The following is a 13,519-nucleotide window of genomic DNA, read 5'->3' on the forward strand; positions in this document are numbered from 1 at the left end:
GGTGGGAAGCTAACCCGGGGGCCACGGTGCGGTCTTCGCGAAGTCGGGGTTCGCGGTGACTTCATGGAGCATGGCCAAGGTGAAAAACAACTGCTATATTTAGGAGGCAAAATCAATTAATTTGGGGATGGATCAAAGGCAAAGTAAAGCCGCTCAGAGATGACTCTCAGGTTTCTGGTGTGAACAGCAAGGTGGGACGTGCCATGTACGGAGCGGGAGTCGTGGGAGAGGCGAGCATTTCAGGGGGTTGGCCAAGACTTTCCTCTGTGTGTGTTAAGCTGGAGATGCCTCTGAGCTATTCAAATCCAGATGTCGGGTAGACTGCTGGCTTTAGGCCTGGACTCAAGAGAAGTCTAGGTAAACACGTAACTTTGGGAGTCACTGTCATATAGAGATGGTGTTAAAGTCACATGTGCTCCAAGGAGAGCAAGCCCAGGCCTGGGAGTGACCAGGAACTCTGCTCCTCCTCTCTCTCTTTTTTTTATCCTCACTGGAGGACATTTTTCCATTTTTTGTTGATAGAGTGGGAGGGACAGAGAGGAAGAGAGAGAGAGAGAAACTTCGATGTGAAAGGGACACATTGAGTGGCTGCCACCTGCATGACCAACCAGGGCCGGGGACAAACTGCAACCGAGGTACATGCCCTTAGCGGGAACCGAACCTGGGTCTCTCTGGTCCACAGGCCGATGCTCTAACCACTGGGACAAACCGGCCAGGGTTGTTCCTTCTCTTTTTGTTGTTAATCCTCACTCGAAGATATTTTTCCATCGATTTTTAGATAGAGTGGAAGGGGGGAGGAGAGAGCAAGAGAGAGAGAGAAACATCGATGTGAGACAGATCGACTGGTTACCTCCCGCACAACCCCAATCAGGGCCAGGGATTGAACCTCCAACACAGTTATGTGCCCTTGACCTGGAATTGAACCCACGACCCTTTGGTCCTCAGGCTGACACTCCAACTGCTGAGCCAAACCAGCTAGGGATCTGCTCCTTCTTGAGTGAACAGGTGGGTGAATTTAAATCTCTTTCTAGGTGGTTTGATTTGTTTAATATAAAAATACCTTGGGGAGGAATGTAATCTGGTCATACAGAGAGAGAACCCAATACATGTCCATACCCCTTGACCCAGGAATTATACTTTGGAGAACCTATCTTAAAATTCAGACACCCTTTACTGGAATAACAATGAGAAATAATTCATGAGAGCAAAACCAGAAATTGCCCTAATATTTGGGAAATGTTACACAAAGTTTTTTTCCCCTCGGTCATTTCTTCTAACAGATTCTCAGCTTGGAAATTCCAACCCCTCTAGACATTTAATAAAGATCCACCTCTATTTATTTTGAGCTTTTTAAAACAATGGATTATTTCACCCACTAAAACGTACACTGCTCCAGGCCAGGGTTCTCAGCTGTGCTGTTCATGCTGTGCACCAAGCAATCAGAACAGTCCTGGCAAATCGAATGTGACCCACAGACTCTTGTTAGATGTAACATTTTAATCGCGTGGAATTTATGTTGGTGTGATGAGGTGAGGTGATAGTGCCCACTGAGGTTTTTCAAATTGTTATCAAAGGGCCCCCTTCCCATTTGTCAAATCAGGTTTCCTCTCCCCACTGCTCCGTGACACCTCCGTCACCATCCATTAAGTCCTCACAGACAACGGGGCCTGAAGTCTGGCTCCCCTATTCCGCCCCTCTGATGGGTCTGTGCACTGTGTGCCAACCTGGAACATGGGTGTTGATCACACATGGTAGGGAGCTAGCCCCTTACCCCTCTTTATCTTTCAGGCCCGGCTCTTCTATCACCACCTCCTTATCTTTCAAGACCAACAGAAATCAGTTTCTCAAATTTTATTTTTTTAAAATATTTTGTCTTTATTGATTTGAGAGAGAGAAGAAGAAGGAGAGAGAGAAACACTGATGAGAGAGAACACTGATTGGCCGCCTCCTGCATGCCCCCCACTGGGGACCTGGCCCACAACCTGGGCACGTGCCCTGACCGGGAACTGAACCGGTGACCTCTTGGTGCACGGGTCAGTGCTCAACCAGAGCCACACCGGCCGGGCAGTTTCTCAAATTTTAAAATATTTATTCAGGTTTTGATTGAAACAAAGAACAATGACATTTGGAGAAGAACCAAAGAACTAATTTACAAATGTCACTCCCTTATCTAGAAAGAGACTGGGAAGACTTTCCACCTTGTAGCAACAGCCTGGTGGTCGGGGTCCGGCCTGCTGCTTTCGGGCCGCGGCTCCTTCCCGCAGAACAAGCGGCGGCAGAGCCCCCCTGGCAGCATCGCTGCGGGATTCGACGCATGAACGTGTGTGAGACTTCAGAGCAGAACTGCCAATAGCCGGGGCTCGAGGAGTATTAGCTGTTATCACGTTTTTTTCTGAGAGGTCTCAGTAAGGTTCTTCTCAGACATTTTATCTGCTTTGCTGGGCAAAGGGGGTTTGTGGCTTGGCTGCCCTTTACCGAACCCCTCCCACGTGCCAGCCACGGGACTGAGTGCTTGGCACTCACCTGTGTGATCCTGTTTACGGTGAGGAGGCAGACGGGACAGCCGGGCCACAGGGAAACTGTGTTTCCGACATGAACACTCCACCCCTTCAGTCCTCACCAAGGCTGCCCCAGCTCCAAGGATCCCCAGCGGGGGTCCCCTTGCTGTTTGCTGCGCCAACCACTCGGACTTACCTGTGAGGAGCAGGGCAGCCTGCCAGGCAGAACAAGGCCATGCTCTGTGATCGGTGGGGTTCAAGCCCTGGCTCTACCACCTACTGCTAATGAGACCGTGGACAGGCACGTTAACATCCTAAGCCTCAATTTCCCCTCCTGTAAACGGAGGAAATCATACAGCTCTTTAGGTTGGTTAATAATAACATATAATTATTGTGAGTATGACATCTGTCCATCCTATTCTGGGACCCCAGGGCCAAGATGGATGGACTCTGGCTCTGGGAGAAGAGAAAGTAGACCCCGCGTTTAGAGCAGGCCCCGGAGACGATGGGGCCTCGACTCTCCCGGCCAGAGGCAGGCAGGCCGGAGGCTGGACCTGCACAGTGTCCGGTGGCTGCAAGAAGTCAGGGCCACAGAAGGCAGTCGGGCTGCCAGTAATGCGAACGCCAGGTCTCCACTCGGACAGCTGAGGACAGTCGTAACCAAAACAACTACAGCCAGATTTTCAATACCGACGGTTGGTTTTTCATTCTGAATGCATTCCTCTAAAACAGGGGTTCCCAATCAGAAATGTAAATTCTCAAGCCCCACCCCAGACCTAGGAAACAGAAACTAGGCGGCCCGAGATCTGTTTTAACAAGCCCTCCAGGTGACCGATGATCGCGTTTCACGGAGAGAAGAACCCAAATGGCTACGAGCTGCCCCCGACTAGGCACAGGAAACGCCTGTTTCATCAGCGGCGCTTGTGGAGCAACCGTAAGCTCAAGATCAAGGCTGAGGAGCGAAGGCAGGGAGAGCAGTGTCCAGTGAAGCAATCACCAGCCCTGACTGTACAAACAGGAAGCATTTCAAGTTGCCTCGGTTGCCCAAGGGTCAGCACCACCCTTAGAACAGAGCAATGGGGGCCCCCACCGTGGACCCCAGTTTCAAGGTGCCAACCCCTCCCCAAGGGGAGAGGAGTCCCTAGAGTCATGAAGTGTGCCCACTGCAGACCGTGCTCCGGGTCCCCGGGAACTCCCGCCCGAAAGGCCTCATGCCCACTTCCAGGTCTTCCCCAGGGCCTGTGGGCGCATGCACGGGCCTGAGCAGGTGGCACCCGCAGGTCATAAACTGGACACCCAAACCAGCGGGAGAGGACTGTGGCATCACAGCCCAGGAGCCTGGTTTTGCACCGCTGCCCCAGGACCACCCCGCAGTGTGGAAGTCTGTGCGCTCAAATGCTGAATTTCGGTTGCTCTTCTGGACAGAGCACACCAACAGGATCTGATCTGGGGTCAGAACGTCACGCCTGCAGACAGGACGGGTCCCCAGTTTGAGTCACGTCAATGGGAGAAAATGACTCTAAAAGGTACCCTGGGAAGCCACTTCGTGGCTGGAAAGGGCTCTGAGGTTTTGTGAAACTCAGAGATCGTACTGGCTTCTCCTCCGTGATCTTGTTAACAGTCGTCCATGGTGACAAGCCGTGACTTTCTCAGGGAGACATAAGGAGCAACTTCCTAACACTGGTGCTGAGGGCATGTGGCCTCGCTGTCCCTGGGAAAGGGGGACAGCCTCTGTCCGGCTGGACTCAGCGAGGCACTGGGACCAGCAAGGGGACCCAGCCCACCTGCTCTGCAGAATGAAGATCGCCTGTTGCTCACACCAGCAAGCTGTCCTGATCCTGCCTCACCGCCGTACGAGGCAGGAGGAGGGTGACAAGGAACAAGTCTTTACTGAGCCCCTGGGTCAGGCATGCTGATGAGGGCTCTACGCGTGTGCTCCTGTGTGACTCCAACACCGCCCAGTCCGTGGCCACGTGCTCACGCCTTCCGCCACACCGCACGCCCAGCGTCGGCTCACCCTCTGGCTGCCTGGCTCCTTCTATTATATCCGGGCCAGGAAAAATTACCTTGGTCAAGTATCATTTTGCTGATATTGGTCCCCTTCTCCCACCATAAAACGTCTCTTGAATTAGAACCCTTTAAACCTTTCAACGGCCGATGCCAAAGGCTCGCGGCTCTCGTCTGCTGGTCTAGTTCGTGCCTACCACTCCAGCCAAGCAAAAATTACTCTGCAAATGAATTCCATTGTGCACTCTGCTTATTCACCTTGTTAAGCCAGGAAAAGAGCTCTGATTGTTCCCAGTGTCTCTCCGTACAGGAACACCTCATTTATCCGACCTCCTTGGAAATCAGCTGCTCCACAAAAACGGATCTGCATAAATTAATCCCCTTTCTTTCAGAAGTGTAACCCTTTAAGCAGCCTTACATCCTCTTCGGAGTAAGTCCTGGTATAATCAAATGAAAGAGTTTCTTTATTTTAGCCATTTTTCTAATGGACACATTTCTCTAATACATTAGAGAACCTCCCAGTCCAGTTAACAGAGCCTAATGAATATCGATTAATCTCTTCCTGATGGTGCAGGTCATGCTGAATGAGTATGAGCAATCGCACTGTGCGGAGCTGGAGATGGAAGTGGTTCAGGGCGGACAGTCGAATGCACGTGTGCGTGTGCACGCTGTCTCCACCTCTCACCTCTTCTGGTTCCCCAGAAAGGCCCTTTCCCACGGAAGCTGCTGCCAGAGTCTCACGAGTAGGTACGGTTACAGAGAACTCAGGAGGGGGTACCTTACTGCTTTTCTGCAGTTTCAAGAATTTACATGCTGGCTTTTGTCAGTCTATAAATTCCTTATTAGAGAAAAAAGTAACATGAAATAAAGAACACACGTCCACAACCAGCAACGTGCCAGAGTTTTCCAAATCTCCTTACCACGTGACTTTCCACAGGCGTCCAGGGACACAGCGCCCTGAAATGTGCCTCCTGAATGCGAAGGAAGGAGAGGTTCCAGGCAGAACTGGCATGATGGGTCAATTTTCTTACCCTAAGCCCTGGGAAGGATCACTTTACATTGCGAGTATCAGCTGCAGAGGTTGAACCAATGAGGTAACATGGATCGATGTGGAGGGAAATGGTAAAAATACAGGAACCAGCCTTACTTCATCAGGGTGCAATCTGTGGCTGTGTGAACCCGAGGTGCTGTCTCTGCCCAACGCTACGGCAGGTTACACAGCAATGCTTCTCTGAGGATGGTGAGCATACCTTTGGGGTGGGTGGGGGCTCTTGTCCACTCCTGCATTAGACTGCATTCTTATCGTGACAACAGAGGTTTTAAAAAGTCCACAGCATTAGCACACGCAAGACTGACTCAATCTTAATCCTGCTTAAACACAGGGGCATTTAACTAATCAGAACGTCCTAGAGGAAAAGTTAGGCAAGAATTGCTGAAACAGACCACTTTCAAAAACACTACAAATCTGGTCCATGCCAGGTTTAGAAATAAGTGGCTGCAAAACCACAAGATTATTTTGCAGTTTCAAAGTCTTGCTCCTTTTTTTTTTTTTTTAAATTGGCAAGTATTTTATACTAGCTTAGTTTCGAAAGGCAAAGTCACCCACTAGAGAATCACCAGCTGGGTGGCTCTGCTCGTCACGTCTTTTGCCTTTTCCATTGGCTTTGGACCAAAGAGAGGGAGGAACTCCCACTGCAGGTCTGACCTGTGAGCACTCTCGTGGTACCTAGCTCACTCGCCGCAGAGAACCCGGTAAAACAGGTATGGCTTGAGCTGTCTGGGACTCTGTACAGAATCTGACCGATTGTCCTAACTCTGGATGAACCGATACTACACTGAATCATCAAGGTCCTCCTCTTTCAAGAGCAGTTCAACTTTCCTTTACTTAAGTCCTCTGCATCCTGTTTGTCAGATCTGCAGGAGAAAACTAAGGTTCTAAAAGAGCTGGAGGTAGCCCCGGCGGGTTGCTCAGCAGTTAGAGCATTGGCCCGTGCACCAAAGGGTCTCAGGTTCCATTCTGGTCAAGGGCATGTACCTGGGTTGCAGGTTTGATCCCTGGCCCTGGTCAGGAGGCAACCAATTGATGTGTCTCTCTCTCACTTTGATGTTTTTCTCTCTCTCCCTCCCTCCTTCCCATTTTCTCTAAAAAAACAGAAATCAATGGAAAAATATCCTCTAGTGAGGCTGAACAATGAACCAACACACAAACAAAAGAGCTGGCAGTAGATGGGTGTAATTCAAAGCGACGAAGCCTCGATTCAAAGGGCGAGTGGAAGATGGCATTGTTGGGGTGAGGGATGCTTGACCTGAGAGCAAGAGACATACTCAGGATCGAGGTGAGAGCAAGGTGACCGAGAGTCACCAATCCAGGGCTGCTGCGATGCTGCTTAGTATGGCGATGCTATATTAAACGAAGGGTCGGTTAAACAAATACTTATGAAGCACCTACTAGGTCTAAGGAACCACACAGCTGCGGTGAGGGATACGAAGATGAATCAGATTTGGTTCTTGCCCTCCCGGGGTTCACAATGATGCAAGAACCCTGAAGTCGTTTTTCTTGTATATGCTGTACTAATGAGACCAGTATTAAAGACCTGTGTTAGTTTTGATCACCACCATTTGTTTTTAATGTGGAGGAAGCAGAGAGAGCTCAAAGGAGGGAGAGGGCACAGAAGAGGCCCTGTGAGGAAGACGCTAGAGAGACCCAGTTAACATCCTCAAGTACGTGAAAGGTTTTAGAGAAAGGGACTGAGTCCGAGAAAACAGGTTTGAAGGACAGCAGGTGAGATTTCAGGCTGGGAATTTCTTGACAATCAGGTTATAGAATACTGGAATTAGTCACTGAGGGAGTTCCTAGTGTGGCCTTTTCCTGGAAAAAAACTTTTTCTGATGAACTGATAATTTAAAGTCACAAACATTCACCTTCCTGAAGGCAGGAGGGTGACCGATAGTTCTCTCCATGTCCTCTCCTGTTCTGGGTCCATGCTCCCAAGAGGCAGACCTGGGCTTTCTTCTTTCTTAACTCATGTCCCCGAGTGATCTGCTGCGTGACCACCCAGACTATATCCCACCAATAAGGACCACAGAACTACTTGGAGTACCAGATCTCAGCCAGGCGGCAAAGCCAGGAATTAACCTATGACGCAAGGATCCATTCGAACACAGCCTGTGATGCTAAGGACCCAAAATAAAACACCTCCAAGCAGCATCTGCACATTAGAAATATATCTGAATGTATAAGGATGTCAAATGTGATGAAAGAGGTAGACAAAATCTGCAAATTAGAGGTAGTTGTGTCTAAGGAAATTTGTAGCAGGTATTTCCTACATCCAGAGATATTTTTTTTTATTCCAAATAAGGAAAAAATTTCAAGAGAAAACAGAAAAATGGGGTCTTCCCTTTACACCGTAAGAGACATTAGCAAGTGAGAATTAAGAACTGGTACACACACACACACACACGCAGCATCCCACCTTGCATCAGACCATGGGCTGGTGAGTCCATGTTTAGTTTTTTGTTTTTTGAATCCTCACTCGAGGATATTTTTCTATTTATCTTCACATAGAGTGGAAGGGGGAGAGACATTGACATGAGAGGAGGGACACATTGACTGGTTGCCTCCTGCACGAGCCTGACCAGGGCTGGGGATGAACCGCAACTGAGGTACGTGCCCTTGGCCAGAACTGAGCCCAAGACTCATTGGTTTGTGGGCTGACGCTCTACCTCTGAGCCAAACCGGCCAGGGCCCATGTTTAGTTTTGACTTCCACTTCCCATACCCTTGAACTCCTCGAGGACAAGAACCCTATATAAATGTTTGTTAAATAAATGCATTAAAGTAGTGCCCTGTGCCCAGCTGGTGTGGCTCACTGATTGAGCGTCGACCCATGCACCAAGAGGGTTGCCGGTTCAATTCCCGGTCAGGGCACATGCCCAGGTCGTGGGCCTGATCCCCCGTGGTGAGCATGCAGGAGGCGGCCAATCAGTGTTCTCTGTTATCCATGTTTCTATCTCTCTCCCTCTCCCTTCCTCTCTCTCTAAAATCAATTAAAAAAAAATTTTTTTTAAATAAAAAAAGTAGTGCCCTGTCTGTAAAGCAAGGAGACAGGCCTACCCGGGGGGTCTGTTGGGAAGACAAGTGGGTTCATGTGTGTAGCGAGTTTAGCACAAAGGAAGTGGGGCCTAAGTCACAATTATCAACCTCAGGCGTGTCAGCTTCTTTTAAAGAAAAAATAAAGACCTTCCTATACCCCAGGTTTTCAATTCCCTCTTTCTTTCTCCCCAACAGGGCATTGACATCGGAAATGGACTATTATGAGCTGGGCCTTTCAAGCTCACACTCTCTGGTGGTTCTATCAAATCGGTCGGCATTATTCCGAATCCCGCCTTTGACAGCAACCTGAAGGGCCTGAATTGTCATCATAAGACTACCAGACAGCGTCAGCAAATTATGTGTTCAGAGGACAATAAAAAACGTTCACATAGCATCCCCTCTGGACCATCCCTATGCTGTTCCACCTGAACCTCAAAGGTGGCTCCCCAAGCCTGGTCTCTGCGAGAGGAAGGGAGAGAGAAGTGAAAACAACATACGAGATCAAATATGAAGGCTACGAGCAGCTGTAACTTGCATGAAGCGCCGAATCTCTTTTGTAGGAAAATGATGCTCTGCCCTGAGCCAGGCGCTGTCTGGTGGGTGGCGGGGGGCGTCCCCTGGGAAGAGGCCCCTGGGGAGCCAACCCTCCCTTTCCGGCCTGGGGCCTGGCCTGCCGCCTGGGGTAGGACTGGAGCCTGATCGAGGGCAAAGGTTGTATCTTTCAGACATTGGGATACCTCCCAGAGGCCCGGCTGCAGCCCCGGAAACTGTTCTGTTTCCTCATTTTAAAAGTGACCTGGGCTGTGTCACGGCAGAGGAGCAGTACTTCACCTGAAACCTGGCAGCTCAGTGCGAATCAAGGATCTGGAAAGGTCACGGGGGGTGGGGGTGGGGGGTCAAGAAAGGCTCTTTCTTCTGTGGCCAAAGGGGGTTTATTGTTGCTGGTGCCCAAACTGGAAAGGGAATGGCAGGAGATTAATAATTGAAATGTTGCTACTATTGGTTTTCTAAACTGTGGGTCCTCTCTCCCTGGAGTCATCATGCCTGTAAGCAGCTCAGAGAAGAGAGGGATTTACCACACACTGAGAAAATGTCCACTACAGCCAAGCACTTCACATCTACTGGTCTCCAACTGTGGACAGCTCACTAACGTGCCCAAAGCCATACCGCGGGATCCCTCTGATCCAAGTACCGTACACTCTGCCCGGAACTGAGGGTGACATTCGTGGGCCTTGATTCACTACTCAAATGTGGCAAGAATGAGAACAACACGTGGACTTACTCATTTTAAAAATATAAAACAAACACAAGAAAAAATATTTTAAAATGTGGGTCACCAAATTATTTTAATGGAAGATGATTCAGAATCCATTTCTTGGTAGGCAGCTTGGTAGGTCTGTTCCGGCCCGTCTGATGATAGACTGCAGCATTTGGGGAAAGTCTGATTGTGTAAGTAATCAACATGGTTCATGTCAGGTGGAGAAGACCATAACCAACTTGGAACCTTGGATCCCGCTTCAGAACCTGTGGCAACATAGACCTCTGTGGCCGGCCTTTGCACTACATGTTGAAGAAAGTCTTGCTAAACGAGTTGATGGAGTCACCAACAATTGCCAGGCAAATGTTTAACCTTCTAAAGAAAATAAACCTTTTTAAAGAAGTTGAACTTAATCAGCACCAAGCCACTGAAAACGAATGTGCTATTTATAAACCCATCCTTAGCAGCAAATTCTGGAAGACTGATTACACTTTGCCACCCAGTAATTCGCATGATCAAACATACCCTACTTGGAAGATAGCATTTCTCTCCAACTATCTGGCAGGTCAGAATGCTCCGGTCATGCACTGAGGCCTTCACCCAATACCCCAACCTGGGCGACTGCCCCCCATTTAAACAAATCAGTACGCTCCTGCATTATAGCTGAAATGCCTCACCTGTCATTATACACCTCCTGAGAAGAACCCCAGGGTCGACTTTTTAGTAGCTCAAAAACGATTAGAAATCACTCTTCTTGGAGAATTCCACAGGAAAAGCCCTGCTCCTTCAGGACACGCACAGGGAGTCTACGTGTTCTGATTGGGAGATGGTAAAAATCAGGTTCACGGAATCCAGTAGAGATCGCCAAGGAGGGGAAAAGGAGGTCACCGGAGTCTCAGAAGCACTCATCACAGTAAGTGAATGGAGGTTCCAGCAATACAATCCTCGATGCCAGAGGTCACATTCTAGAGACCGACCAACAGTCTCTTTTAAGAAGACCCAGGCCTGGACTCGTGCAGAGCGATGCTGAACTGGTTGAGGAGGGGAGAGGAGGAAGACTAGGACAAGAATGACAGAGCTGCACAGAGAAACTGCAGACTTAAAGCAGAGGAATAATTAAGAAAACACAAATGAGATGGAGAAAACCCAGGGTTGAAAGAGGGGACCAGGGAGATCACCTGGGACAGGGAGGGAAGGCTTGCAATAAAAACAGTGCGCTCCTCAGACCGCTGAGATCCCTAATTAGTCTTAAACTACAACACCTTGCACACCCACAGCCCTTATCTGGTGTGAAGCAGGAAAAGAAGACTGTAGAAAGGAGTGCCCGTCCTCAGCCTCTAGGTCGAGCCTACATTCCACGTGGATTCAGAATGAAAGGAACAGGAGGAGAACAGCAGCCCAGTTCTCAAGATGGCTTGCTACAAAGTTGACAAAATACATCCCAACCCACATACCCAGCCCCTGTGGAAAGGAAAGCAGCCGGTTACTATAGTTCTGAATTCAATGCCAAGTTCCTTCTCTAATGCTCACCCAGAGTGTCCAGCAGAGGGAGTCTCAAGGAGGTACTTAATAAAGAGAAAATTGTTTCATTTTAACACTCCATAGACAGTGGGAGCATTGACGGTAGCCCCCTCCCATAGGCACAGACGAACAATGAATGCCCAACATGGGTTCTCCTAGCATGTTCACAGAGCCACCGGCTCCTTCTATTCTGCATGGTGGAGCGATCAGAAATTTCATTTTGTTTTGTCGAATGGTTAAATGGACCTTGTGTTCTTCAGAATCAAAGAGGAAAGCCCCTGGAATAACATCTCTCTGTTGCCTTCTAAACAGCCCCTTTGTTTCCAAGAGAGTCTGAAAAAAAATATTTACAGTCCATAGGTTATTTACAGCCTCGTTATCCAGGGCCTGACTGGTAACTTTATTCCACCCAGAAACCTAATTCATTTGGAGCCCTGGAACTAATAACAGATTTTCTTTTCAGATAAGTTCTTTTTTTTTTTTTTTTTTTTTAATCTGCCTCTTACAACAGAGATAAAACTATTAATGCGTTCCCCATTTCACTCGCCACCACTGCTCTGCGGATTTATAGAAGGATTAAAACCTCCTCTCCTCACCCCTCCTCTCTGCTCCACACAAACCTTTTCCCCTCTCATTTGCTATTTTATCCACAGAATATCTGAACAAAACCGAAAGAAAGCCAGATGGGCTGACGCTGAAAGTATGTAAAGGCTGCTATTCCAGTGATTTCATGAGAAAAACATTTTCGGGATGAAAAGACGGGAAAATCGGGCCCACTTGGGTTTAAAATTCCTCCTACTACAAGCACACAAAAACACACCGAAGTGTAAAAAACTTAGTTGGTTCTGGTCTGGTTTCTGCCTGGCAGCTGACAGAACAGACTGGAGAAGGAGGAGAGCCAGGGAGGGCAGGCGAGACGAAGCGCCTGTGCCCTGCGTTTTCTTTCTTCTTAGAGCCGGTCCGTCCAAGCCGAGAAAACGACCCGACGCCAGGTGAAGGTGCACCTCGCAGGTTTCCCCAGACCCTCCGAGAAACACGTCTCGGCCGCCTCCCGGACTTAAACCCAAACTACATTTTCCCTGCGAGACACGAATGCGGGGAGATTTTCGTCTATTTCATTGTTCCGCCCGGGTCTGACACGGACTTTTCCCCGCCACCCCCTTCTCTTTACCCGGCCCCGCACACCCCGATTCCACAGCCCCCCAAAACCAGGGGCTCGCAAAGAAGAAAGGAGCGTGGGGTGGGAGCGGAGTGAAATGGGAAGGGAGCTGTGAGGACGGAGTGGAAAGATCATCCTGAAGGTAATCTTCGGGATGGGGGGATGGAAGCTACCCCGCACCACCTTCATTTATTACAAATAAATAAAAAGCACAGTCATGGGAATCGATCTTTTCCCCGGCGCCCCCTCCCAATTTCTTTTCTTCGGGCAGTAGCCGACCCTCGCACCCCGCCCCCCCACCACGGGTATAAGATCCTGGTAAATTCCGGATCCTGGTCGTTTTCGGGGCGAGGGAGGGGGGCGGGGAGGGGTGGGGAGCCGGGGAGAGCCCGGAGGTGGGGCGCCCGAGGCTGGGCGCCGGGGCTGCGGACCGGGGGCTGCCCGGCGAGGGGCCGCGGGCAGAACAAAGCTGCGGGGGCCGCGGCGGCGCCGGCGAGCGGGGTCTGCGGGCCGGGCGCCCCTTACCTTCGTACACGGGGGCCATCGGGGCCGGGGTGTCCTCGATTCATGGCAACGGAGAAGGGAACGCGGCGCGCGAGCTCGGCCCCCCCAGCCTCAGTCGGAATCTGCCATCTTGAGCCTGTGTCTCCGCTCTCGGCGCAGCCGGGGCCGCCAGCGCCCGCATCACCGCCTCACTTGGCCGGCGCCGGGGGAGGGGGCCGGGCGCCGCCGCCGCCGCGGCCCGGGCCCTGCGCGGGGGCTCCGGGGCGGCCGGGCGGGCGCAGCGGCGGAGGCCGAGGGGCCGAGCGGCCGCGGCCCCCGAGCGGGTCCGCGGTGGGGCGGGAGCCGGGGCGGGCAGCGCGCGGCCAGTCCCCGGCCGGAGCTCAGCTCAGCATGGCTGTGTGTGGGGGCTTCGGCAAAAGTTGCACGGGAGGCGGAGGAGGAGCGGGAGGAGCCGGGAGGAGGGGCGGGGGGCGGGGGCCG

The 13,519-nt window shown here is 50.7% G+C and overlaps 1 protein-coding gene across 4 annotated transcripts in view; it reads right to left on the bottom strand.

The window, feature by feature from the left end:
* HIPK2 (homeodomain interacting protein kinase 2) overlaps window positions 1-13,231 on the bottom strand; it is a 169,162-nt gene extending 155,931 nt beyond the window's left edge. For all 4 annotated transcript variants that reach the window (XM_036246623.1, XM_036246621.1, XM_036246620.1 and 1 more), the window contains exon 1: window positions 13,061-13,231. In XM_036246623.1, the coding sequence (XP_036102516.1) occupies window positions 13,061-13,079 (19 nt within the window). In that variant the 5' untranslated portion in view covers window positions 13,080-13,231. The remainder of the gene's footprint in view (window positions 1-13,060) is intronic.
* Between the last annotated feature and the right edge of the window lie 288 nt (window positions 13,232-13,519).

The sequence above is a fragment of the Molossus molossus genome, unplaced genomic scaffold (genome assembly GCF_014108415.1).
Source record: "Molossus molossus isolate mMolMol1 unplaced genomic scaffold, mMolMol1.p scaffold_m16_p_7, whole genome shotgun sequence".
Classification (NCBI taxonomy): domain Eukaryota; kingdom Metazoa; phylum Chordata; class Mammalia; order Chiroptera; family Molossidae; genus Molossus; species Molossus molossus.